The following is a 27,898-nucleotide window of genomic DNA, read 5'->3' as shown; positions in this document are numbered from 1 at the left end:
TATACTGCATGACATCTCTATTTGGGGTTTCTAGCACCTGCTGTTCCCCCAAACCTGCTTCATTTGTATTCTTCTCCCTCTCAGCTGAAGGCACCTTTGTCCTAATTTACTCAGACCCACAGTTTGAGTCTTCTCTTCCTCTTTGTCAGGAGATCCTTTGGCTTTACCTGCAAACTGTATGCAGAATCCACCCCCACTTCCCATCACCTTCATTGCTGCTGCCCTGGTCTGGATTGAAACACTTTCCTCCTATCTGATTTTGCACTTCCACTCTCATCTCCCTATATTATTTCCACACACAGCATCAAAAAGAAGCTTATTAAACAGTTTCCAAAGGCTCTCCCTTTCATTCAGCAAAGGCAAAAAGCCCTAGGAGGTGCTGCATTATAGGGCCCCCTGATACCTCTAGAACCTCATCTCCTGCTATTTCCCCTTTCATTCCACTCTAGCCCTACCAACCCCCTTGCTATTCCTTGAGCATACCAGGCACACGCCTTCTTAGGGCCTTTGCTCTGGCTGCTTCTTATGCTTAGATTTCCCAAGACAGCCTATGGCCAGCCCTTTCCTCCTTAAGGTCTTTGTTCAAATACCACTAGCTCAGTGAGCCGTTATTTAAAACTTGCAACCTACCCCTCACCCTCCATAGCACTCAGCCACCTCTAACATGCCATACAATGTGGTACTTGTTAGGTTAATTGGTGTTTATCTGACTGCTAGAATTGAAAATCCACAAGGGTAAAGATTGTTTTGTTACTGGCACATAGTAAACACTCAATATATATTTGTTGAATGATATGAATAAATGCTTATCCCAATGTTAAGCTGAAATGTTACTTTTGCCACAGTAAAAAAAAAAAAAAAAAAAAAAAAAGCCAGTATCTGAGAATTACTGCTCACAGGATCTATAGACAAAAGGAAGACTTAAGAGGTGTCAGTTAATAGAAAATAGCTGTCAAAAGCCTTAAACGCAAGAAAAACCCATCTGCAAGAGTTTCCTCTCACCATGCAGAGTAGAGCTCGCACATTTGTCCTGCATTTAGTTCTCTCCGAGTTCAGGGAACTGTACCTACTCTTAGGTTTTAGAATCTATTTGCCTATAAAACTGTGTTCTTTTGTGGGTGTCAGATTCCACTTGTGTTCTCTCTCACCGGGTTTCTTGCCAAGCTGAAGCTTCAATTGTGTTTGTTCTTTTGCATCATTTTTATTGTTTTTAACACCTTAAAGAGTTTATTTCTTGAATCATAGTGAGCAGAATGTCTAACAGACACCACAGAAGGACATACCATGGTTTGGTTGATGAGGGTAAAGCCTCCTTTTCTTATTTCCAAAGTCCTTTCTGCTGATGTTCAACATTTAATTGACGCTTTTGGCCTAAACAGCATATTTGCAACACAAGCATGTGACCTCACTGATTACTGAATGCTTTCATACCTTAGTGTTTGAACATCCATTATTGCTGGCTTTTCCCTTATTCTTCATTCATTTTCACCCTTTCAGTGTTCTCATCTGTACCTCAAAGGTTTCCTTTTTCCAAGAGTGACCTGTTTCACTTTTCCTGTTGACAATAAGGGAGTGTATCTTCCCAGTACTTGATCCTTTAGCTTATATAGTACATTTTCATTGCTGTCAAATGGGTCACTTTAAATGTCTGCATGTTGTGATTGTTTCTTCAGAAATGTAGACACTGTGGTGGATTTCTTGGTTTGGGTTTCCCCTCTCCCACCAGAATATTGGTCTCAGTGCTGGGATTACATGTCCTAGTTCCTAGCCCTTCTCTGGGTGTTTGTTGGACACCTCACAGTTTCAATGCCTTTCCATGTATATACTGTAACCCTGAGTTTCTTGCTGTGCTCCCGGTTTGAATAAGAGCTTTCCGCTTGTATCCTGTGGTCCGAACCTGGTCTAATTCTTCCAAACATTTAAAGTCCTTAGCTTCTTCAGTTGGGCACTGGCTGTATACTCAGGAGTAGCTTAGGTTTTTTGGGTTGCCCAGGGCAGCTGTGGGCTTACAGGCTTAGAACCCTGAATAGACCAGGATGTAGATGGCCCAGCTTACATCCGTTCCTCTGCATCAGTTCTTAGAAATTCTCACCAAGCTTATCCTGTATATTTCTGAGCACCCTTTATTATCAACTCCAGGAGGATTCTAGTGGATTTTTTAGTCATGAAGTACCATGGCAATCTCCAGGCCCCAAATTATTCCCTTTGGTGGCAGATTAATGAGGGCAGCCTGAAAGGGGGAGTATGTATATCTGAATATTCTTTCTACATTTCCTCTCTAGGCATCTCCTCTCAGGTGGAGGTTACATGTGTGCCTGCTCCCACAAGCACAGTGTCTTCCATCGGTAACACAAATGGAGAAGAGGTAGGACCTTCTGTCTACCTGGAAAGGCTAAAAATCCTCCGACAGCGATGTGGCCTGGACAATACAAAGGTACTGCTCCTTTCCTTTTATGTGGGCCAGGGAGATGGTGACAAGCAGGGCAGGAACAGGTTTTCCCAGAGAAGCGACTCAGTCTTGGTATATGATGTTCCAGGGCCACCTCTTGCCCTTAGACAATGACTCTTCTTCTCTCGACAGCAAGATGACCGACCTCCGTTGACCTCTTTGCTCTCCAAACCAGCCGTTCCTACCGTTGCCTCTTCCACAGACATGCTGCACAGCAAACTCTCTCAGCTCCGGGAGTCCCGGGAGCAGCACCAGCATTCAGACCTGGATTCTAACCAGTCTCACTCTTCAGGAACCATGACCACATCCTCCTCCTCCACAGCTAACATTGATGACTTGAAAAAAAGACTGGAAAGAATAAAGAGCAGTCGCAAATGAAGCTGCCCCCCTCCTGGCACCCTGCAGCTTTAGTTTACTAAACTAGAGTCCTCATAGTTTACAGTGGCCTTGGCGGCCTAGTGTACACGAACCGGTTGTTTGGATCAGCCGTGGGTCTGGGGAGGAGTCGTGGCACAAGTATCTGTACATACTCTGCTTCTCCATCAGCACCTGCCTCTCCAGAGGACTATGTATTAGTTTAGTGTACAGACCTGTAAACAGCTGCCCTCCACTGAGCTCAGACTAGTTTCCATAGCCTTTTTCTTTTTAATTGCTCATTTGTAAAGTTGTCTTAATCTTTCCTAGCTTTTAACTATTAGGAATTCTTTAATAGTTTCCCTTTGAGTTTGTGGACTCTTCTCCCTGTAGCCCTGAAGGGTTACTGTATTCTGTATGAATGCATGGCATGATACAACTAATTTAAAAGTCTTTTATAAATAAAGTTTGCATTAACTATACCTGCTCCCAAGATGCTCCATATTCTCTCCTGGTCTAGAGACCAGGTGGATATTCAGCCAGTTAGAGAAAGATTAAAACGACTTTCCTAAGGAGCACCACCTTTCCTTGGCTCCCAGACGAGGCACTGCCTTTTGCTCTTTTGGAACAGGAGGAACTCACCTTTCCTGCTTCCACAGGCAGCTCCTAGGGAAGCAAAGGAATCTCTTTCTCTTTGAGGCTTGGTCAAGGCTTCCCTCCCATCATCACCATGGTTCCCAGGAGTTTGCAGGCTTCCTGACACTTTGCTGCCCAAATGCACGTGAGATTGTGCTCAGAGATTGGCTGGGCTACCTGGTTGTCACATGTCGTCTGAATTCAGGTCATTAGACTAAAGGATATGGGAGGGCTTAGGAGCTTCTTGCCCAGTTGGAGTTTCTCTGAGTCTAAGTCTACACTAACAGTTGCTTCCCTCTCAGTCAGAGTGAAGACCACACAGTGAACTGAGGAGTCAGCTCTGAAATAAACTCCACAGGGCTCCTCCATAGTCAGAAAAACTCTTAAGTACTAACAAGTTTTAGATTCAGATGGGAGACTTTTTGGCCAATCATCAAGTTCAAAGGAACTTTTCTAGACTACCTTTTACTCAACTGGTATTCAAGAAATGAAGGTTGGTGGAAATCCTCTTGATTCCAGTCAGGATATTCAGGTGGCCCCTACATGCCTGAAATGAAACTTGCCCCTCTCTATTAGGTTTGCTAAAGGGAAGATGGAGGATGCTCTAGTAGAAGGACATATTTAGAAAGAAAGGCTGTGCTTGGGTCTGGAATTAGCACAGCTAATTTGAAAAACCAAATGGTGCAGAGCTCACAGTGCTGATAGCTATACTGAAAGGGAAACAGTCTTCTGAGAATGTGCACCCTTATTTAAAAAAGCAGATTTGGAGTATTATAATTCTTTTTTTTAATATATTTTTATTGATTTCAGAGATGAAGGGAGAGGGATAGAAACATCAATGATGAGAGAATCATTGATTGGCTGCCTCCTGCACAACCCCTACTGGGGATTGAGCCTGCATCCCCGGCATGTGCCCTTGACCGGAACCTAACCTGGGACTGTTCAGTCTGCAGGCTGACGGTCTATCCCCTGAGCCAAACTGGCTAGGGCTGGAAAATTGTAATTCTTAATCCCTTCTTCCTGCTCTGGTTACAGCTCTGGGCTGGGAAGATCCTGCTCAGGGATGGCCCTTCTCAACACAGTCCTCCAGATAGTTACCAACTGGTTAGCATTTCACACCAGGTGAAACTCACTGCCATACCTGCCTAGGCTATAGTGCCTAGTTCCCCCTCAGTAATACATGCAACCAACAGGAACAGCAATATGTACAACAGATCAAATGAACTGAAAATAAGTAAGGGTATAGATGACTTAAATGACAAGTAAAAAGGTACATTTATGAATTATATCTCCCCTCTCACCTTATCTGGTAATGGTACCGGCTCTGCCTGAGCTGCCCATGAACAGCACTGGGAGCATTGAGGCTCATAGAGTCACTTTTATTGAGAACTAAAGTTTTAGGAACAAACCACAAAAATAATTCTTTCCCTGGATTGGTTTCTGTGATCAGTGAGGAGCCTAGAATGTGGATGGTCCCCTAACTTCCAGACCGATCAATGACCTTCTGTATCCACTTCTTCAGACGGAACACATGTGTGTAGAAGCCATATTTTCCATTCCTGTCACAGCCTTCACCCCACGAGACGATGCCCATTTGATACCAGCGGTTGTTAAAGGGGCTCTAAGGAAGAAACATGAGGTTTTCAATTGTCAAGTCCAAGGTAGTGTCAGCATTACCCTATCAGGTAACTATTTCTGAACTCAGGGGTCCCTCCTTACCCACCTCACCAGGAGATCTACCCACCAGGCCTTTAGAGAAGCTAGCTTACCTTCATGACAAAGGGTCCCCCACTGTCACCTTCACAAGAATCCCCTCGTTTCCCTTCATCGGGCTTGTAACCTTGAGAGAGAACAGCAGTACTCAGGAGCATAGCTCATACTCCAGCCCCTTCTAGAGACATACCAGATGAGTGTCCACTTGACCTCTTTTCATCATCCTTGTCTCTTCTCATTTCCTCACCCCACACCAATTCTTGTACAAATCTTGTCAGCCATTTCCTCAATATATCCACCAAATCCGAAATCCAACCACTTCTCACCACTTCTACACTGGTCACATCACATGCACCTCTACCCCAGAACTAATTCTGCTTTTTCCCACCTACAATCAATTTTCCATTCAATAGGTAGGACTTAAAAAATACGTTAGACTTACAGGTAGCTGAGGACAATGGTGGTGTTGCCTTTATCCAAACCTCCCCACATAACTTCCACAAACAATGTGGAACAACAGAAGCTACACAAAAACCACACCTCGTTGCCGAAACCAGTTTGGCTCAGTGGATAGAGCATCGGCCTGCGGACTGAAAGGTCCCAGGTTCGATTCCGGTCAAGGGCATGTACTTTGGTTGCAGGCACATCCCCAGTAGGAGGTGTGCAGGAGGCAGCTGATCGGTGTTTCTCTCTCATCGATGTTTCTAACTCTCTATCCCTCTCCCTTCCTCTCTGTAAAAAATCAATAACATATTAAAAAAAAAAAAAAAAACACCTCGCCCTAGCCAGTTTGGCTCATTGGATAGAGCACTGGCCTGCAGACTGAAGGGTCCCAGGTTCGATTCTCATCAAGGAAACATGCCCGGGTTTCGGGCTCGATCCCCAATAGGGGGTGTGCAAGAGGCAGCCAATCAATGGTTCCCTCTCATTGATGTTTCTATCTTTCCTTCCTTCCTCTCTGAAATCAATAAAAATATATAAAACAAAACAGAAACACCATACCTCCAGCATAACTACAATACAGAGAACACCCAAACTTCAAATCAACCCTAGTATATCTAATTGTGCACCTAATACTAAATTTATGTGGAGATGAGGATGGGATACAAAAGTGAGTACGATTGACATATAAACTCAATTGAAATGTAAACCCTTGTAAATAACCCCAAATCTACACAATGAATAAAAGAAAACTAGATCTATTCCAAGATACTATAGGGAAACAAAAAATAAGGATTAAAACACCTCAGCTAATAAAAACCCTCCCCCATGAAACAAAACTGTAACTGAATTAAATTTCCTCAAGCAAATTTTTGGAATGTGACAAAAAACCTTGACTCAGAAATTCAAAAATTAAAAAGTGGACAGCCCTGGCTGGTTTGGCTCAGTGGATAGAGTGTCAACTGCGGGATGAAGGGTCTCAGGTTCGATTCCAGTCAAGGGCACATGCCTGGTTGTGGGCTCCATCCCCAGTGGGAGGCATGCAGAAGGCAGCCGATCAATGATTCTCTCATCATTGATGTTTCTATCCCTCTCTCCCTATCCCTTCCTCTCTGAAATCAATAAAAATATATTTTTTTTAAAAAAACTACATACAAAGCAAACAATAAAGCCATTATTTTCAAAAAATTCAAGAAGGAAAATGTGAACCACAGATTTTATATGCCGCCACGCTGATTGTCAGGTGTCAAGGCTACAGAAAAACAATTATATAAGAGCTCAGGAAGTTCTATGCTCAAAACCCTTCTTGAAGAATCTACTAGCAGATGAGCTTCATCCAACCAAGAGATTAATGCTTCAGCAAAAGGAACAATGTTCTGACAAGTAGAAAAAAATGCAGCTCAAAATGAGAGAAGAGAAAGGAAAGGAAACTCACTGTTAGATAGCCAGTGGGTGGGAGTTACGATTAAAAGGTTATATAAGAAAAGGAGCCCAGCCGGTTTGGCTCAGTGGATAGAGCATCGGCCTATGGACTGGGGTTCCAGGTTCGATTCCGGTCAAGGGCACCTGCCCAGGTTGCAGGCTCGATCCCCAGTAGGGGACATGGGGGGCGTGCAGGGGGCAACCGATCAATGATTCTCTCTCATTAATGTTTCTCTCCCTCTCCCTTTCTCTCTGAAGTCAATAAAAACATATTAAAAAATAAAATAAATGTCATTCTTAAAAAAAAGAAAAGGAACCAAGGGCATTTCAAAAAGGTGTAAGTCCAAAGATGATCAGTAGAACAAAAATGTAAACCTTCCTAAAAAATACATTTTCTTAAAAAGATCATATAGGGAAAAATACAGCAAATGAAGCATAATACATGTAAATATTATAAAATAATGAAGTAATGCTAATTAAATCATATATATATGTATATATATGAATGCACTTAACTCAGTTATTACAAAGCAAAGGTTTTAATTTGACTCACAAAGCAAGACTCAACTATGCTATATATAACAAAGTGATTCATAAAGGCTAAAATTAAAGAGATGGACAAAGGTATATCATCAGGCCAATGGAAACAAAAAGAGCAGGGGTAGTAATCCTAATATTGAAAATAAAAAAGGACACATTTAAAGCTAAAAGCCATAATTTACAATGAATAAATAATAATTATGAATATCTGCACAAAACAGCAACCACATTTATAAAGTAAAACAAAAACAAAAAACCTATAAGCAATGCAAGGAGACAAATACATCTATAATAGAATTTAACACACCAAAGTCAGTACAAGACAGATCAAATGAACTGAAAATAAATAAGGATTTAAATTAAGTAACAATAAGGTACATTTATGAATATGTATCAAACATCTGAATAAAAAACACACCCTACACACCTCAATCACACATGAAACATTCACAGAAATTAATCCAACAGCTCTGTCTCAAAAATCAGTTCCATTGATAGAAATATTACAAACAATATTCTCATATTCTAATGTAGCAAAACTCAAAATTATTAAAGTGAAAATACAAAAGGCCCCTCCCATCTGGAATTTTTAAAAACACCTATTAGACACCTCCTGGGTGAAAGAAAAATACACACTGAAATTAGAGATAATTTATTATTCTAAAAAATAATAAAAACACTAGTGTTTTCTATAAAGAGGAGAAATGCACAGTCCTACTCAATGAAAATTAAAGATCAAAAGTAAGTTAACCAGCCTGGCCAGTGTGGTTCAGTGGTTGAGCATCAAACTATGAACCAGGAGGCCATGCTTCGATTCCTGGTCAGGGCACATGCCCGGGTTTCAGGCTCAATCCCCGGTGGGGGGCATGCAGGAGGTACCCAACCAATTAATCTCTCTCATCATTGCATTGATGTTTCTATATCTATTCCTCTCCCTTCCTCTCTGAAACCAATAAAGATATTTTTTAAGTAAATTAACCAAATTGTCAACTCAAAAAGCTCAAAAGAGAAAAAAATAAACCAAAAAAAAAGCATAAGAAAATTTTTGAAAAGGTAAAAGCAAAAACTAATGAGGTACATAATTGAAAAACAATAAGCCTAATAAGTCAAATTCCTAGGTATCTTTTGTTTTTTTCTGCAACCACAAATATATAAAACAAGGTGTCAAAGAGAAAACGTCATAATACACTGCATCACTATAAAAAGGCACAGTATAGACCTGGACAAATGGGGGAACATTTCTCGTCCTTGGATAAAATGACTCAACAATAAAAAGATGTCAGTTCTCCCTAAATTCATTTATAAATTTAACATAATCCCAATAAAACACAGACAAACCTTTTTATGGAGCTTGAGAGGTTGATACCAAAGTTCAGAAGGAAAAACAAATACGTAAGAATTTCCAGGAAAACTCTGGAAAAGATAAACTTTGACAGACAATAAGCCCTACCAGATGTTAAAACATACTCTAAAGCCTCTACAAAACAAGATGGTGTTTAATATAATGAACAAAGATCAGTAGATCCAAATTGAATGTCTTCAAATAGAAACAGACTTAAGCACATAGAAATCTAGTATGTGACAAAGGTTATTTCAAAGATACAATTTTTAATAAATGGTGTAGACAGCTGGTGAACCATTTGGAAAAGGATGAATTCGATCCATAGCTTGCATCATACACAAGCATAAAGTCCAAATGACTCAGATCTAAGTGTAGAAAAATGAAAACAAGCACTACAAGAAAACATGGGAATTTCTCTACAACGGAGCATAAGGAAGGTTTTTTCCTAACTTTGTTAAGAAATTTGACTACATAAAAATTTTAATTGAATGGCAAAAAGTTATAAAGGTTAAAAAACTAACAAAGTGGGCCCTGGCTGGATGGCTCAGTTGGTTAGAGGATCGTTCCCTACAGATTCAGTCCCCAGGAGGCAACTGACAATGTTTCTCTCTCACATCAATGTTTCTTGCCCCTCCCCCCCTCTCTCTCCCCCTTAAAACTTGTAAGTAAGGCCCATGAGTCCATACTAATAGAATGAAAGAAAAGAAAGGTCATCTCTACCACAAAATAATAATTGCAGAAATGACAGAATTAGAAAAATCACCATTTGGCAGCCACCATAGTTTGGGAGAATAATTTGATGAGAAACAGGATAGACAGTATCAAAGTTTCTCCCCACAACATATTTATTAATTACAAAGAGAAAGACAACAGAACTTTACGGTGAGAAACCTGGCTGAGGCAGACACCACCTTAACCAAGAGGTCAGAGTTAATCTCACCAGTTATGAGACATACAGACATTACATGCCTGCTACCGGGATGCACTGAGGACTCAACATCACTTAGCCTGAATCAGATCACGAAGAAACCTGAGACAAACACAATGGAGGGCCAATCTACAGTCACTGGCCTGTCCTCACCAGATATGTCAAGGTCATGGAAGACAAAGAAAAACTGACAACTAAATACAGTGAGTAACCCTGGATTGGATCCCAGATGAGAGAAACATTTTTTGTCTCATTAGCAAGTAGGACATTAGCAAGCAGGACATTAGAAAACATTTGAATAATGTCTACAGATTAGATAATGGTACTTTATCATTATAATTTTCTGATTTAGTAATTATACTGTGGTTATGTAAGAGAGCACCCTTTTTTTTTTTTTTTTTTTGGAAATACTCAATTAGATGGGTAAAAAATCACCACATGTACAATTTCCTCTCAAACAGTGTGTGTATGTGTGTTGTGCAAAGTGGGGGTGGCAGAATCACAATGATGAGATACAGAAATTCTTTGTATTATTTTTGCAAACTTTTCTGTGAGTCTGAAAGAAATTACACTAACATTTTTTAAAATTTTAAATTAAGTTCGATCATTTATTCACCTGCCCCAAACCCTCCAATCACTTCTTATCTCAATAAAAGCCAAAGTCCTTCCAGACCCTAATGGAAGTGCCCATCTCTGCCTGCCCACCAATCTTCCCGCATCTCCTGCTGTTCTTCCTGTGCTTACTGAACTCCAGCCACTCCGGCCTCCCTGCTCTTCCTCAGACACACCAAGCGTGTTTCCACCTCAGGGCCTTTGCTCCTGCTGTCCCCTCAGCCTGCAGGACACTTCCCCTAGACTGACTCACTCCTTCACTTCTGGTCTCTGCCCAAATGTCACTTCAGAGAGACCTTCTCCAGCCACTCTATTTAGAAAAGCACTCCTGTCCCCATCTCTCTCTCCCTTACTTTGCTCGGCTTCATGTTTCTTTCTAGCAGGGACTGCTATTCTAGATCTTTTTACTGACACTCCCTCCTTCTAGGAAAGCTCTCTGAAGACACGTGCACTGTTTGTTCGAGTCCTTGTTGTATACCCTGGAATACTTCATGGCTCATAGTAGGCACTCAATAAATACCTGTTTAATGACTGAACAAATCAATGGCTTCCCCCCCACACCCCCAAGATCTCTGCTGCTATCTGGGCTAACACATACTAACAACTTCACCAGTGACCAGCACTAGGCCTCATTGAACCCTCACACAACCTTCTGGAATAGAGGCTTTTATCTCCATTTATAGAGGACCTGAATCTGCAGGAGGTTAAGCGACTTTGCCCAGTCATACGGCTTGTGACTGGTGCCAGGGCTTGAACAGGTCTGTGCTCCTAACATGTCTCCAGTCCCCCAACCTGCGGCCCCGCTGTTCCCTCCTGCCGAGCCCCCCACCCCCCCCACCCCCAGGGGACTTGCCAGCACAGAACATGTTGTCGGTGATGCGGATGCGGGTGGAGGCCTTGCAGACCGGCCGCTCCACGATGGGCAGGTTCACCACCTGCAGGACGCTGGGCTGCACCTCGGCGTGACTGGTTGTCCACGTCTCCTTCAGGTTGCCCCAGCCTGTCACCCGCCCTTTGTATCCAGCCTGGAGCAACCTTTGGGGAAGGCAGATGGACCTGGTGAGAACTGACCCTCCAGGAGCCTCTGGCCCCAACACCATCCCTTAAAGACCTGAATCTCCAACACCAGTGCACAAAGAACCTTCAGGTTTGTTCAAAGAACCGAGGCCTGGAAAAGGGAAGGCCCTTCTGCAAGGCCTACCAGGGTCGGTCAGGCCCAGGGCCCAGCCCAGCCTTCTCAGCTAACGGCCCCCTGGCTGCCCCACCTGGCTGCCGTCTGCTTGTCGGGCAGGCACACGGGGTGGATGTAGTCGCTGAAGGTGATGGGCTTCTTCAGCTTCAGCAGGGCGATGTCGCGGTCCAGGATGTCCCTCCAGTTGTACCTGGGGTGGATGTAGATCTTCTCCAGCATGGAGATCTTTTCCATGCCTCGCTCATACCTGCGCAGACCCCAACAGAGAAACGGGGGAGCCATAAGCCACTCAGAGGCAGCGGTTCCCTGAGGGAGGAAACTGCCTGCCCTCAAGGTCTGAGAGTCAGGGGTCCAGCGGGCTGAGCTGCACAGGGCTTTGTTGTCCAACGGCCCAGATGGGGAGGGACGCAGGCTGCAGGCTCTGGTCCAGAGAGCCTCTCTTCCAAGTCACACCTGGGCCATGCCCTGGTGTCTGGAGACAGGCCGGAAATTTGCTCTTTGCAAAGTCTTAGTTCCTCCGACCCCAGCTCCAAGCCTAGGCCAGGATGTGGCAGGACGGACTCCGCAGCACAGACTGTTTTCCACGGTGGGAGGCAGACAGACCTGCCACCGGAGCCCCTCACCATCACGCTGGAGGGCTGAAACCCCTGCCAGACACCCCTGGGCCCCCAGTTCTGTACCTGGTGCGGGAATGCTTGCCAATGCGCACCAGAAGGTCATTCTCAGTGAAGTTCTTGTCCCAAGGTGGGTACAGGAGGCAGTGGGCGGCAGTGAGGACCCAGCGGTCACTGATGAGGCTGGCTCCGCACAGCAGCTCCTGAGGACTCTTACGGAAAAGCATCACCTGCCTGTGAGGGGGACCGGGGAGCATGAGAGCCAGGGAGCTGCCCCTCCGCTGGCCCCAGAAGTACAAAGTCCCATTTTTAAGAACTGGGGACCCCCAGCTTGACCTGGTCACCTTTGTGACAGTGAGGGACATCCATGTGACAGTGAGGGGCTGCATCCTGCCTTGAGCACCCCTCTCCAGCTCCCTCCAGGCCAGAGCTGTGCAGCTTAGCCCAGCTCCGGGGTCAGGTCCTGCTATGGACTTGACCCCAGTTCTCCTGGCCCCAGACTGTCCATCAGCAGCGTCACTTAAACTCCCTGGGCCTCAGCCATGCCTCCTGCGTGTGAGAACTAAGAAAGCCAATCTCCAAAGATGGCTGAGACTCAACGAGGTGCTGGTGCTCAGCGCTCATTACCCATGAAACCTGTGAGGGGAGAGGAGTCCCCCAGGGCTGGGGGCAGAGGTGGGGGGGCTGCAGCCCCGTGAAGGCAGCTGGGCTTAGGGACCCACCAGGGTGCCAGGCCTTTCTCGGCGTCCCAACCCTCCACGATGCGCCCGTCGATGTAGGACTCCAGAAGCTCCTGCTCCGTCTTGTCCTCCAGCGACTTCTTCTCAAACAGAGGCCGCAGCCCACAGTCTGGGAGCGAGCCAGGTGGTGAGGGGCCGAGCGCAGACCCTGCCCCACGGCCACGCACCCACCTGCCCCCACTTCCGGCAGCCTCACCTGCCTCCCCAGCCCCGAAGGTCTTCTCGTTGAAGAAGGGCTGGAACTCCTCCATGGTGGTGCGCCCCTCGATGGCCGCGTCCGGGTCCTGGCTCTGCCCACCGTCCGTCACCTCATCCACCGGCTCCTCTGCAGAGACCCGGGCACTGGCTGGGACAGGACCCAGCCACTCCTCACCCATCCCCGAACCTCCGGGCCTCATTACACTCAGCTGTGAAATGGGGCTGAAACCTACTCCCACCTGGGCAGTGGAAGGCTGTGGTGAGCGTACTCACGTGCGCACGTGGTAACCCATAAATCAGGGAAGGCTGTTCTTGTTATTCCCTCCAGGCTTTGTGGCCTGTCTCAGGCCCCCAGCCCTGCCCTCTCACCACAGTAGTCCAGGTCGCAGTACTCGTAACCACCATCCACATAGCACCACGCGCCCTCCTGGTCCCCATCTGGGTTGCGACAGAAGTTCTCCACCAGCGGCACAGCCGGGCTGAAGTCCTGGTCCTTTCTCCGGTCCTTGGCCTGCTCGCTGGCCCAGGGCAGGCAGGGGGACCCATGTTGGGTCACCGCCAGGCGACCCTGGTAATGCAGGCCACGCTCAGGGACACACGGGTCAGATGGAGGTGACAGATTCGCTGTGGAGACTCTGGAGCGTGGGGTCACCTCCACAGTGAAGCGCTCTTGGCCTGTGGGTGAGGAGGAAGGGAGCAGAGATGGTGGGACCACAGGTGGAGCCAGACAGCCCGGAGCTGAATCCCTGCCTTGAGCCTTCTTCCTGCAAGACCTCCGGTAACGCCTCTCTGAGCTACAGTGTGCTTGCCTATGAAAGGGGTACTGATGCTGTTCTCACAGGGTTGTTGAGAGGTTTAAGCAAAATAAATGTAGAAGCGTCTGGTGCATCACAAGCCCGAGAGAGTAACTAGGTTTCGCCTCCTGTAACTATCACAGGGCTGCCTGTAATCTATTGGTAGTGACTGCCTGGAGTTTTTAAAGGATTCTGTGTTCTCTTAGGGGCACACAGGAAATATAGCTGGGAGGACTACAGATGTCTACACAGGGCAATGGGTCAGTTTCAGCATGCTTTCTCCACCTCTTGACCTTGACCTTGTGGTTGCTCTGGCCAATGGCACGTGGGCAGAACTGACTGCCAGTTCTAAGCCGAGGCCTGAAGACACATTGTGTATTTCTGCTCAGTTTTGTACTCTGCCATCACCAAAGGAAGATGATGCCTTTTAGCTTCTGCCCCAGAACCAGTATGTGTGGAGCAGACCTGCACCTAACCCAGGCAGAAGCCAAGCTCTGAAGCAAAGCCACTAGCCGAGCCCAGGCTCCATCATGGACCCACAGGCGCATGAGCAGTGCCACCCCAGCCCACCCTCAGACACATAAGAAACAAATGCTTATTGGTGTATGCCCCTGAGCTTTTGTGGTGGTTGCGATGTTGTGGGTCCTGCAGCATTATTGTGACTGTAGCTAACTGCTGCCTGGCGGGAAATAATAATGCTCTGAGGTGCTCAGAAAAGGGCACATGGACTGAAATGGCTGGGGAGGCCTTCCTGAAGGGAACAGTGCCCCGGGCAGGAAGGAAGGCGTATCTGGAATGAGCTGCAGCCTGGGTCACAAGGAAGTGAAGATGGGAGGGAGGAAGGGGGCTGGAAGCCCACTCTCTCTGGTCTCCTGACTTCCCTGACCAACAGGCCCTGGCCCCTTGGAGACCCCGTGCGTGCCTGGCCATGGACCGCCCAATGGCCCAGCTCACCACAGACGGGGATACTGCACTCCTCCCTCCGCACAGTGGGGTCTGAAGTGTAGCACCAAGGCCCGGTGGTGCTGCCATCCGGGTTGCGGCAGAAATTCTCCTGCAGGTCTGCTTCAGGGTGGGTGGTGGAGTTGATTCTGGAAAAGGGAATTGCTCAGCTAGAGGCCGTGTGTCCCCCCCTACCACCACCCCTGTCTCCTTGCTCCCCATTCTCAGCCCACTGGCAGACAGGCCTGCCCATCACTCACTCAGGCTTATGTGGGTAGCGACTCTGCCATAGCTGGCACTCGATGCCGGACCGGGTGAAGCTCACGTTCCCTCGGTAGTTCATACCCAGACCTTCGGCACAGTTACCTGCAGGATTTGTCCCCCCTCTCACTTAGCAAAGCTTGGCTATCCACCCCCTCCAAGCTCCTTCTGGCTCACAACCCTTGACCTGAATTTACTCAGCACCTCCTCTGCACTCAGGAGTTGTCCAATCCATTTAACAGTAGTCACCAAATATTTACTAGTGCCCACCATGAGGCAACCCTCTGACAGGCACTGTGCCAGGTATCAAGGACACCGTGATGAATAAGTCAGCCCTAGTCAAGGCAGGTCCCAGCCCTCATGGAGCTGACTATATTCAGTGGCTCCTCGTGAACAGCAGGATGAACACGTGAACAAGGCCTAGTCAGACCCTGGGCTACCTGCCTTGTTAGCTTAGCTCCTCGTGCCTCAGGGCCTTCACACAGGCCATTCCCTTTGCCTTGGGATACCCTCTTGTTTATTCATCAGTGTACCCCTCAAGTCCAGGTAGAACTCTACTTCTTCTAGGGAGCTGTCCCTGAGTTTGTTGACAAACTAAAGGCTCCTTCTCCTGATATTCTCTGGGCACTTGCAACAGAACTTTTCCAGCAATCACTTGTATGTTTTGTGTTTTTCTTTTTCTGTGAAACTGTGAGCTCCTTGATCTCTTAAAACCCCCATCACTCGACATAGTGCCTGGCACATCACATGTCTGTTGAATAAGTTATTTAACCACTGAAAGGATGGCCAGTAATTAGAGTTCCATGTTATGGAGCCTATTGTCATACTAATAGTGTATTATAAGGCTTCGCAAGGTGATGGCATTTAAACTAATCCTTGAAGGATAAGGATGTTGTCAGCAGGTTGTAATGACTGCTCCAGGGGAAGACAATAATGTGAGCAAGGGCCAGGAAGTTGAACCATCTTGGCATGTTCAAGAAGTGCAGCTGGGGTCTGGGTTCCTGGTTGGTGTGATGGGAGATACAGCGAAAAGGGGAGGTGAAGGCTAGAACCTGCAAACTTCGTGAGGCTAAGCTGATGCTTTGTAGTGGAAGCAATGGGGAGCCACTCCAGGTTTTGGAGAATGAATGTGACATCATTAAAGCTCTGTCCTGGGGACATGGGGTTGAGGAGCCCTGATGAGAGTGAGGCCTTAAACGTTAATTCATTATCCATTCATTAATTCATTTCTCCAATATTAATCATCTTAATGACTGCCAGGCACAGAGCCAGGCACAAAGATACATTCTTGATCGCAGAGATGGAAAGGCAGTGTCAGGTGCTAGGGGCTGCCCTGCTGGGCCACCTCCTAACCCACCCCTACTCTGCTCTTCTCCCAGGCTGTCCCCCTGGTATCCGGTCCCACCACCCCCATGTCAGGTCCTCACCTTCCAGACATTTAACGAGCTTTTCTCGAGATTTCTTCACCGAGTCACAAGCTGGAAAAGACCCAGAAACACCTTTGGTATTAGGGTAGGGACAGGATGAAAGAGGCATGGGTGGGGGGGTGGATGAACTGATGGACCAGATTCTCTAGAGCAGAATACTCTCTAACTGGGGCCCAGCACGCCCTTCCTGAAGCAGGCCTTTCCCAGTGCTCACCTGTGTACTTGACCCAGAACGCATCCTGAAAAACAAGGGCTGAGTGTGAGGCTGTGGCAGGGTTACAAAAAGGGTTTTGTTTCTTAGTAAATGTTATGTCTCGTTATACTTTCCTTCTCCTCTTACCCTGGTCACCCAGGGCAGGCTCTGGGAGGTCTATGGCAGTTCCCTACTTTTGTTTCCAAAAGCCCAAGTCCACTGAGAAGGGTATTTGAGGAGAGGGGAGCTCCCGCACCCCAACAAAGACAGGAAAGGATTGCCCTGGGTGGGTGGACAGGAGGAGAGGGGGTGTGGGGCCCAGGCAGAGCCCCAAGGGAGGGAGAGGTTATAAGGGCTCCCAGCCTCACCAGAGTCCCAAACCTCAAGGGTGGCAGAGTTAGCAGAAAAGCCAAAGCTTAGAGGCCCCGGGGGCCTGGGGCTCCAGAGGTCCCGACATAGTCATATGTCTGAGAACTGAGAGGCCCCTGAGGTCCTGGAACCTCCCTGGGCCCTGGGACCTGGTGTCTGGCCTCCAAGGAAAGTGATGCTGCTCGTCTTGACAGCCCAGTGAAATGGGGCCCAGAGATGAAATTAAGTTATCAGCGAAGACCGTGAGCTCCTTGTTCCCCTTATTTGTGGTCCTAGAGGTGGGCCCACTGGGAGGGCCCCCAGCCTCACCGTGGCCGTGGAAGACTCCAGGGCCTCAAAGGCCTCCTCATAGCTGCACTGCTCCTCTATGCACTCTCGCTCCAGGTTGCCCCGACGCAACTCCTCCATGAAGCCACTGTTGGCACGTCGGACCCGCTGGAGCAGCGACAGTGCTTGCTGAGGGGCCAGGAACACTGCAGTAGGAGGGTGGGACAGTGGCCTGAGGAAGCCCGGCTGACTTGGCCATCACGAGGGCAAGACGCAAGCCTGGCCTACCCTGGTGGCTTCCGAAAGCGGAGGCCTGGGATGGCGACCGGACCCACTAACTCCCTCCTTTAACTGGTCACCCCCAGCCCGCTCGCCATATTGCAAGAGAGAAGTAGTCCCAGCCAGCCAGCCCTGGGCACCAGACTCCTTCCCTAAGCTGGATACCGTGGGCCGAGGCCCACCTGGAGGCAGGCTCTGGGTTCTCTGTCGAGTAAGGGGACCCCTGCCCATGGGCCCATCTCCTAGCCCCCCCAGCCTGTCCCAGCTCCCAAGCCCTCCTTACCATGCTGGCTGTGCACAAGGCTAAACAGAGCAGCCACGGCCAGGCAGCCAGGCAGCCAGGGCCCTCGGACGTGCGGCATAGTGTGTCGGCTCCCGGGACTCTCGGGGCTCCTCCTGACCCCTCTGGGTTAATGTTAAACTGACGTGAAGAAATCAGCTGTGAGGAAGAGGTCAGCGGGTCAGGGCCATGAGGACAAGTGAATAGATAGTCCACCCCACCTCCTGGGAGGACAGGTTTGGGAGGAAGTCCCAAAGGAAAGACCAGTGTAACCACCATCCTCCGCCCTCCTTCCCTGAGGCATGGGCCGACGTGGGCCAGCAGGGTCCCAGGTCTTCCCAAGGCTCCTTCCAATACTAACACGTGGTGGCAGTCGCTTTAATCTCTGGGGGCCTCAGTTTCCTCATCTGTACATTGGGAATAGTACTTTGATGTGAGGAGTAATGGAGATTAGGAACTTAAACCCCATGAAACATAGTAAGTGTTTAATAATCTGTACATATAGGGATGTAAACCAACAGGGAGGTTTGTGTGATCACAAAACACAGATATAAGAAAAGAGACAAGGGTGTGATTAGATGAGTACTGCCCACCTTGCCCCAGGACACACTGGGGGCAGAACAGCCAACGTTTGCCCAGCCTCTCAGCCACTGATGGCGGGTCCCATTTCCCCTCCTGCCCGTCTGGAAAACTGTGGAGCAATGTTTGTACGTAGTGGTTGCTGGGATGTGGAGCCAGGGCCAGGGCCTCTAGGGTCCCTGCTCTATGTCTTCTCATCTCCCAGGACCTGCTTCCTGGCTGGGAAGAGGGACCAGCCCAAATCCCTGAGTCTCCTGGTGCCTGTCTGGGGGCCGGGGCCAGACTAGAACAACTGCTGGTTCTACACAGCCCCTCGCCCAGCCCTGCTCCCCTCCCTCCCCCGTTTCCTGTTTGTAGACTGCAAGGTAAATATTAGTCCTGGGTCTAATTAGGACAGGACAAAGAGCAGTAACACAGGGAGCACAGGTTCGTTCTTGCCTTGTCCTCCTTGAGGCCCAGCCGGCCAGGGTCTGACTGCGATCATGTACTGTCTGGGAAGATCACAGGGAGGGGCCTGGTGCATGCAGGGAATGCGGAACTTTTGACATTGTGATGAACAAAAATATTTTGAAAGGAGGAAAATATTTTCTCAGTTAAAATAATATTCCAGCCCTAGCCAGTTTGACTCAGTGGATAGAGCGTCGGCCTGTGGACTGAAGAGTCCCGGGTTCAATTCCAGTCAAGGGCAGTACCTCGGTTGCAGGCTCCTCCCTGCCTGGGCCCTGGTCAGGGCCTGTGCAGGAGGCAACCAATCGATGTGTTTCTCTCACATCGATATTTCTCTGTCTTTCCCTCTCTCTTCCACTCTCTCTAAAATCAAGGGAAAAATATCCTCGGGTAAGGATTAAAAAAAAAAAAAAAGATATTCCAGTGACCCGTCTTTCCAGGAACAGTCACTGCATTTTACTTTAGCGAGGAAAGCACTAAGTTGGGTGTCAGAAGACGAAGGCCCTGTCCTGGGTCTGCTGCTTTCTGGTCTCATGCCTCGGCAGGTGACTGTCCTCTAGGTCTCCATTTTCTCATCTGTGGTAAGAGCTTGAACAATGCTCTCTGATGCCCATTGTCGCTTCATCATGAGTATTGGCAGAGCAGAGGCTCCCAAACCAGGTGCCTTCAAACTTGATTTTTTTTTAAAAATAAAAAGAGGGAGAGAAATATTGATTTGTTGCTCCACTTATTTATGCATTCGTTGGTAGATTCTTATATGTGCCCTGACCAGGGATTAAACCTGCAACCTTGGCGTATGGGGATGATGCTCTAACCAACTGAGCTACCTGGCCAGGACCCAGAGCCTTCACATGTCTTGGCTCTGATCTGAACCTGCTCTGCATCATCAGGGATAGCTTTAACTAAGAAAGTTCTCCATCTGTGTGGGGGTTGTGGCAAAGAGGTGTGAGCATCCCAGCCTTGGGCTTGAGGATGGTTGTGGAATGTCAACAGGCCTCCCCAGAAACCCAAAGCATCCCTGTGTCACTGCACAGCTCAAGCTCAAGCAATGAGTACATCCCCAGGAAACCTAACAACACTGGGCATATTATGACCCTGCCTGAAGCAAGATCTTTTCCTGCATTAGGATCTATCGAGCCTCGTGCAGGCTCCAAGAAATGGGGTTGGCTAACTAAAAATATTAGCAACTGTTTCTTAGGCTTTGGATGATGCGGCTTTTTTCTTCACGGATCACGATTTCCTGCTGTCCTCCTCCCTGCGGAAAATTTCAGAGTTATGCTTTGCCAAGAACTTATTCAGATTGGGTGGGTGGCTGGGTCAATGTCTGGGGGAAAGTGGGTGACACGGGGCTGCTGCTGACATTGTGAGCGAGTGCTGGGAAGCTGGAGAACGTGCGGCATTTTAGTTCTGGCTTTGTCGTTCACTGGTGAAGGGGCTCAGGACAGGCCCACCCAAAACGTACCCCTTTAGCATGTGGATTATTTTGAGCTGAAGGTAATTTGAGACCCTGTGAGCTCAAAATAAACGTTTACCCCCCCCTTAAATAATTTAAATTTGGGGCCTTGTCCATAAGTTATAACCTGAAATAATTTTTATGACCTACCTGTAGGTCAGGGCAAACTTCTAATTACTGGACATCTGTTCTTATCATCCTGTGAATGACCTTCCCCCACCCCTCGCCTCCCACCTGCCTTCCCCCACCCCCCAAGCCTCAGGACATCTTATCTCATTCCTTGGCTCAGGATGCCATACATACCCCATTTTTCCTTTCTGTCTCTGAACCTCTCACATATGTGGTGGCTCTGACTCTCCTGTTACGTGGGGCTCCTGTTCATTAGTATGTAATTAAATTTGGTTATTTCCTCTTGCTAACCTCTCATGTTGATTTAACTTACAGAAGGATCCAAGAATTGTTCTTCCTGTCTCTCTTGCTTCTCACTCCTCAAAGCAATCTAATCTGGCTTCCAACTGCTCTCACTCAGCTCATCAGTGACTCCACAAATTCCACCCCTCTCAGTAGCAAAGGACATTGTTGCCACTTCTTCCTGGTGGAGACGCTCTTCCATCAGCTTCTGTGCCAGTCTGCAGGTTGTTCTATTTTGTTGAATACTGATTTTGTCTCTCCTGAGGAGCCTTCCTCCTCTCAGTGAATCTAGAGAGCAAGGCACCTCCCCTCTGCTCACTCTCGCTGCTCCCACAGTTTCAATGACCACCTCCTAGCTAGTGTCTCTCACGACAGGCACATCAACCCATCCCAAACCAAAATCAGAATTGTCCCACTCTCACCCTGGTGCTACCTAACTTGCAAAGCCAGAAAGCAGTAGTTAGATCTCTCACTCAGTCTTTGAATCTGTCATTTCTACCTCCCACAGAAATATCCACCCAATCCTTACCATGGCCCACAGCACTCCTCCAGCCCTCACCCCCTTCCAAGCTCCACCTTGGCCACTCTGCTCCTTGTTCTTCCATGAACTCACTGGGCTTTGCTGGTACTACTCCCTCTGCTGGGACTCCCGCTCCTTCCGCAGACATCAGCCTGGCCCACTCCCTTACACAGTACAGGTCTCTGCTCGTGCCACATTAGAGGCCTTTCCTGACCACCCTCTGCGAAACCACACTCCCCACATGAGACCCTCCCCTGCATTACTTGTCTTCGCTGCATTTACCAGTCTGACATGTATTTAGTGTCTGTCTTTGCACACTGGAATGTAACTGTGTAAGAGCAGATTGTTATTGCTGCTAGATCCCTAACAACTTACAGCAAGTTCTCAAGAAACGTTTATTGAATGGATGACTCCATTTCTCTGCATGTCCACTGTGACCATCCATTCCTAGCTGATTTCCCCACAACTGCACCACACCTGCCAATCTTCTCCGATAGTCTCTTCACACACAAATCTGATGTCATTCCCCTGCTCAAAACCCTTCGAGGAGTTCCTAGATGTCCTGAGAATAAAGTCCAAACTGAAACAAGGCCTCTGTGACCTGGCTCCACCTCCTCTCCCCTCATCCTCTTTGCTCAGGGACTCATCACAGGGCTTATTTATATGCAGCTCCCCACACGCCACTTGTACCTACTTACCCACCAAGTTGCAGCTGAACTGAGGGACAGCAGAGTGTAGGGGTTAAGAGCCTCACTCCAGTGCTAGACTATTTGGGTTTGAATGTCAGCTCTGCACCTAGTAGCTTTGTTACCTTGGGTAGGATACTTAAAAATCCTTGTTCCTATTTCCTCATCTGTAAAATAATAATATAACCAGCTACCTCACAGGGTTGCTATGAGGAGTGTATAAATAAACTCACATGAAGGACTGGCCCACAATCAGGGCTGAGGGTCTACTATCATTATTATTCCTTTGCGGACATGTTCCCTGATGCCCTAGCTCAGTGGTCGGCAAACTGCGGCTCGCGAGCCACATGCGGCTCTTTGGCCCCTTGAGTGTGGCTCTTCCACAAAATACCACGTGCGGGCGCACATGTACAGTGCGATTGAAACTTCGTGGCCCATGCGCAGAAGTCGGTTTTCGGCACTCAAAAGAAATTTCAATCGTTGTACTGTTGATATTCAGCTCTGTTGACTAATGAGTTTGCCGACCACTGAACCAGCTCAAGTTAAACCATCCCAAGAAACACATCCACAGCACCGTGTGATGCTCCTTTGAACTCTTATCCAGTGCTTTCTGCCCCCGGTGGATCATTGGGCCAGGGACACAGCAGGGTACAGATCAAACCCTCCCTAAACATCTCCATTGAGTCTGGTGTCCTTCAACACAGAAGAAAACCAACTTCACGGCCCTAAGGTGGTAAGAAAAGCTGCCAAAATGACCTGTAGGCTGAATTACAGACTTGTGAGCTGTAAGCTAAGCTCAGTCTCCAGCCTTTTAACCCTTAAACGTCACGCAGTTTGGTTCCCAAAAAAAGAGCCTGACCCTCAGGGAGCTCGATGGGAGTGACTACCCCAGCACTAAGCAACCACAGGGCAGCAGGCTGCCAGCTACCCGACTACCTCCCTGGGCAGGTCACTTCGGAAATGCTTCAATACGCACTCTGTGGAGTTCCTAGAGAAAGATTCAGTGCAAGCTCTACTAGAAGTGGATAAAAAGATCCTAAGAGGTTTACCTTAAAGTATTGGGAAACAAGTTGGTGGTGGTCCATAAGCAGGAAGGGAAGTCCTTGACCTGCTTCTCCTAGCCAACTCTAATCTCTATGGGGCAACCCAAAGAGAAAGAAGATCCAGACACCCAGCACCTAGAAAACATAGTCTTTATGTAGAGCTCTGCTAGGGAAAGACGAGTGTCAGGTGCCGGTCTCCACCTCCACCACTTCTGCCCAGGGGCCAAAGCCCACGTCCTTAGGGAGGAGCAGCAGGCTGGGGGCGGGGCCGGGTTCCTCCGGCACCACAAAGCACTTATCCTGGCTCTCAGAAAGGGTGACCTCGAAGACGTGCCGGGTTGGGGAGACATCCTGTTCGTTGCATGTGTCCAGTAATTCTGGCTCAGTCTGTACTAAGACCACAGTGGGCTCAGAAGCAGCCGGAGGCACAGAGGGTGGGCTGGAGGATGCCCCGGGCTGGTGACTGAGCTGGTGCCGCTTGAGGCTTTGGGGGAGGGTGTAGCCCATGCCACAGGTGGGGCAGCGGTAGGGCTTGTCAGCCAGGTGGGATTTGAGGTGGCGCCTCAGTTTGGTAGCCAGTGTGTATGCACGGCCACACTGGGGGCACGGGAAGGGCCTCTCTCCCGAGTGCAGGCGCTCATGAGCCCGCAGCGTGTGTGGGTCTCGGAGGGCCTTCCCACACACGGGGCACAAGTGGGCCTCCCCGGTGTGGGAGATGAGATGGCGCCTCAGTTCAGGAAGCTGGGGGAAAGCGTCAGCACAGTGTGGGCAGCGATAAGGGCGCTCCCCTGTGTGCAGTCGCAAGTGCCCGCGTAGGTTGCCCCGCTGGCGGAATGCCCGGCCACAATGTGGGCACAGGAAGGGCTTTTCCCCTGTGTGGAGTCGCATGTGGTTCCGCAGAGAGCCCTGGTTGGCCAGGGGCCGACCACATACGGGGCACGGGCATGAGGCAGAGGCAGGTGGCACCTGGTGTGTCTTATGATGCAGTCTCAGGGAAGGCCGGCGGGCGAAGGCCTTGCCACACTGGTCACAAGCAAAGGGCCGGGCACCTGAATGTACCACCTGGTGCTCTTTGAGGTCCCGCCGGGTGCCATAGGCCTTGTCACACTGCGGGCAGGGGAAGGGCCGTACCCCGCGGTGGCCCAGCGTGTGGGCTTTGAAGCTCTCCTCTGAGCTATAGCTCTTGCCACACTCAGTGCAAAGGAAGGGCTTGTGGCCCGTGTGTATAAACGCATGCTTCTTCAGGTGGCACAGCTGCAGGAACGTCTTGCCACATTCCCCGCACCGGTACTGTCGCCCCCTTTTCGGGGAGCTTCCCGTTGGGACAGGAGGGCTCCCCAAGTGTGCAGAGAAGCTGGGGTGCTGCTCTCCGTTCTGCTGGGCCCTGGGCTCTGAGGTCTTTGCTCCGGGTGGACACTGATCACTGGGGCTATGAAACTTCTTGACCAGGTGAGCAGGCTGCTGGGTGCCACCGGCAGAAGATGAGGAAGTGGCCTCACTGCTCTCTAGGCCCCGCTGGGTAGCAGAGCTGCTCTGAAGTTCAGCTGGCATCTGTGTCTGGGGTGGGCCCTCCTCGTCCATGCTCCCATCCTGAGGCAATGGACCAAGTGACAGGCTCTCCTTGGAAAGTTGGTCCTGGGTTTGGGGCTTAAGTCCAGAGCTCACCATACTCTCTGCCTGGATGCTGGGGGGTGATTGGTACCCAAGATCTGCAAAGTAAGAATGGAGTGATGGGGTCAATAGAGACTGTAGCAGATGGTGACAATGGTATCACCAGGAAATTATAGAAATGTGTCTTTTCCTGGACTTCAGTGGGAGCAATGACATTAATCTTTTCCCTGGCGCATGAGCCCATACTCCATTTATCTTCCTGTCCCGTCACAGGTGCTTACTGGGGAAGCACTCCTGGAAACCACAGTGCCCCAGACATCTGGATAATCCCTAGAGTAAGGCCATCTCAGAGTCCCCTTGTTCTGCCTCTGGAGACATGAACTTACGGTAAGCTGAGACCACTTCCTCACCTTAGCTCATTTGAAAATGAAGCAACCAATCCCCACCCCAGATAGAAGAACCATAATGAATTGAAAGCTTATATACAACTTGCTGTCTTCATCAACATGATCTTACTATTCTCAGGAACTTATTCAGGAAGATAAAAATTGCAAATATTTATATGGTTGATTCCAAGGAAAAGACTCATCACTCTTCAATAGAAAGCATCAAATGACAGTTTATACCCCAAGACTCTGAACCTCTTGCCTGAAAATTCTAGCCTTCCTGTGTCCATGAATCCTAAACTACTATTATGTTATGCTCCTTAACCAATCCAAATCAAGCCCTGCTCCTATCCCACACTGAAAGATCTACCTTATACCAGACTTCAAATTTTCAATAAATATCCAGGCTTTGCCCTACCCCTTCAGAAAAGCTACTAGGGCTCTGTAGTGTGCTACCTTACCTTCTTCAACCATAAGCTCCGTTTTTGTCTTCTCAATAGCTGTTTGGTGATAATTTGGGAAGTCAGCATTTATCTGACACATACCTGTACAAGGTTCTCTTGCATCCTCCCCAGGAGAGGCCACTTCCTGCTGTACAGCAGATTCCACTTCTGTCATCACAGCCACGGCTGCCTCTTCTTCTAGCCTGGACTGGGTGGGACTGAGGCCCTCGGAGGGAGACCGGGGCCACAGTAGCAGCTCAAAGCCTGGCAGCACGACCCGGTACACCTGCAGGTGGAGCCTCTCGCTGGTCCACACTGGGGCCACGTTTCCCTCACCCTCCAGCCTGCCCCGCTGCACCAAACTGCAAAGCAGAGCAAGAGCGAATTCAAGAGACCCTCTTCAAGTGGCCCTCCCGGTAAGCCCAGTTCTTGGTCAGCCTGAGTCCTAAGGACCCCATGCCTTTGATCACTGCAAAAGATCACTGTGTGGGGAATTACAGTCAGCTTCCGGTTCCATCCCATGCCACAACAGAAAGCCTCAAAAGAACAACTTGACTACATACTCTCCTGTAACTTACCTGGTCCAGCCTGAACTCTGCTCACAAGCACACACGTCTCCCCATGGGCCTAGTGACACGTCCTGAAATAAACCAATAACAGTCCTTCTCCCATGTGTTTGAGGGGACCAGAGTGGAGGAAACAACCAAAACAAAAAAGACGTAACCTCTCAGAAGATCTAAGATGAAGCCCCTGGAAGGTTAATGGTTTCTGGTTCTGCCTATACTAGACTGTGTTGTCTGACTTTTCATTCAGCAAAAAGCCAAAAAGACTGTCCCACCTTCCTCCCAGGGTGTGGAGAATTACTAAACTGAACACATTACTGCCTTCTAGTAGGTACCAAACAGAAAAAGTAGTAAGAGGAATATCAACTCTCCTTTTTAGTACTTTTTATGCAATAAAACCCTTTACCTGTGCCGTTTCACTGATTGCTCCAAATAATCCTGAAGGATTAAAATAAAGGAAACAGCCATTCCTTTATTTTACATAAATTAAATGAAACATGCTATTTAACTAGCTTATGTACTACTCCTAGGATATGATCCCCTGGCTCTTTAATTCCAAAACCTTGGCTCTTGACTTTCATCATGAGTGACGCTCTATTAATCCAACTTTTAACAACTTTTTGCACCTCGATCCCTGAACTACTGCAGGTGAGGGGAAGAGACAGTTCTGGAGGGAAGGACAAAACCATCTCTTATCTCCGGAAATGCCCTGCTTCTTCTAACAAACCGGAGAGCTGTCCAGAAGCTGTCTGAACCGCTCCCAAATTTTCAATGACAAAGATTAGACACCCTAGCCTTGCATACCTTCTCCTGCCTTGGTCGCACTCCCTCGTCCTTCGGCTCCGAGACAGACTCCTCTCCCAGCGGCCCCCAGAGCAGTCCTGGCTGCAGAGGCTTCCCGACACACCAGACCCCCAAGCGCTGTTTCTCGACGAGTGAGGGGCCAAGGGCTAAACCCTGGGGGAGGGTCTTTAAAGCGTGGACGGCTCGGGTCGGCCAGGCCGGCCAGTCTTTGAGGCCCTGAGCACAGCCTTCTGCAGAAGGGCTCCATCCCGAGCCCGGATCCGGGAGCCGCTGGGGGTCTGCAAGGAGATAAGACGGCAGTGAGGGAGTGACCCAAGAGGTCGTGAGTTAGGCGTGGGGGGCGAAAACCGCACGTCCGGCCTGAGGCGTCCATAAGGGCTCCAAGGAAGCCCCTGAGAGATTTGAGGGGGTTCGGGGGCTCTGAAGAAACCCCCAGAGACTGAGGGGCACCAGAGGAGGCTCCCGGGCTCTGGAGGGAAAGAGTCGGGGGCAGAGAAGAGACCGGAGAATGTCAAGTGTATCTAAGCCAAGGCCAAGGGTCGGCGACCTCGCAGGTCTCTCACCGAACTGCAGTCTCTCCCCCTCCAAGAGCAGCTCCGCGGCCGCCTGCTCCATCCCCGGTCAGAAAAACCCCTCCGCCGGAAGTGAGCATCGCCTTCTCAGCTCCTCCCGGAAACAGTCGTGGACTGCCAAATTCACTCTCAGGAAAGCATCGTAGGAGTCGGACTTCATTGGTGCACAGGACCGGGAGTTTAGCAGTACTGGTGAGGCAGAACCCTGTCGGAACACAATACGGGTTTAGGATGCCGGAGGGCCACCGGAGACTCGAGCACCAGAGAAAGAGGAACGAATAGTTCCGGCCGCCTCCTTCGGGGAGGGACGAGTCGGACAGTTACGCGGTCCTAATCCCAGGCGGGCACGTACAGGAAGTGGGCTCCACGAAAGGCCAAGTTTGGACC

The 27,898-nt window shown here is 48.9% G+C and overlaps 3 protein-coding genes across 4 annotated transcripts in view; 1 reads left to right on the top strand and 2 right to left on the bottom strand.

The window, feature by feature from the left end:
- CKAP5 (cytoskeleton associated protein 5) overlaps nucleotides 1–4,065 on the top strand; it is an 87,030-nt gene extending 82,965 nt beyond the window's left edge. The window contains exons 43-44 of the mRNA XM_079787830.1: nucleotides 2,283–2,434; nucleotides 2,582–4,065. Of these exons, the coding sequence (XP_079643956.1) occupies nucleotides 2,283–2,434; nucleotides 2,582–2,827 (398 nt within the window). The 3' untranslated portion in view covers nucleotides 2,828–4,065. The remainder of the gene's footprint in view (nucleotides 1–2,282; nucleotides 2,435–2,581) is intronic.
- A 732-nt stretch (nucleotides 4,066–4,797) lies between these two features.
- On the bottom strand, nucleotides 4,798–18,146 carry F2 (coagulation factor II, thrombin). Its single transcript, XM_079787832.1, has 14 exons — nucleotides 17,997–18,146; nucleotides 17,477–17,640; nucleotides 16,820–16,844; nucleotides 16,606–16,656; nucleotides 15,178–15,283; nucleotides 14,930–15,066; nucleotides 13,551–13,856; nucleotides 13,180–13,308; nucleotides 12,966–13,092; nucleotides 12,310–12,477; nucleotides 11,703–11,876; nucleotides 11,291–11,472; nucleotides 5,209–5,279; nucleotides 4,798–5,060 (listed from the first exon to the last, which is right to left on the bottom strand). The coding sequence occupies exons 1-14, from the start codon at nucleotides 18,073–18,075 to the stop codon at nucleotides 4,917–4,919; spliced, it is 1,863 nt and encodes a 620-aa protein (XP_079643958.1). The 5' UTR covers nucleotides 18,076–18,146; the 3' UTR covers nucleotides 4,798–4,916.
- ZNF408 (zinc finger protein 408) lies at nucleotides 18,069–27,884 on the bottom strand. 2 transcript variants are annotated; one of them, XR_013814390.1, is made up of 6 exons: nucleotides 27,503–27,884; nucleotides 26,940–27,217; nucleotides 26,151–26,212; nucleotides 25,675–25,934; nucleotides 23,139–24,841; nucleotides 18,069–18,152 (listed from the first exon to the last, which is right to left on the bottom strand). XR_013814390.1 is itself a non-coding variant. In XM_079787831.1 (5 exons), exons 1-5 carry the CDS (start codon nucleotides 27,552–27,554, stop codon nucleotides 23,316–23,318), a joined length of 2,178 nt encoding a protein of 725 aa, XP_079643957.1. In that variant the 5' UTR covers nucleotides 27,555–27,884; the 3' UTR covers nucleotides 22,682–23,315. The 2 variants fall into 2 exon arrangements, 1 of the variants encoding a protein (XP_079643957.1); XM_079787831.1 differs by lacking the exon at nucleotides 18,069–18,152 and having other exon boundaries at nucleotides 22,682–24,841.
- Nucleotides 27,885–27,898: the final 14 nt, after the last annotated feature.

The sequence above is a fragment of the Cnephaeus nilssonii genome (assembly GCF_951640355.1).
Source record: "Cnephaeus nilssonii genome assembly, chromosome: 13".
Taxonomy (NCBI): Eukaryota; Metazoa; Chordata; class Mammalia; order Chiroptera; family Vespertilionidae; genus Cnephaeus; species Cnephaeus nilssonii.
This window is presented reverse-complemented; position numbering and strand designations above follow the sequence as displayed.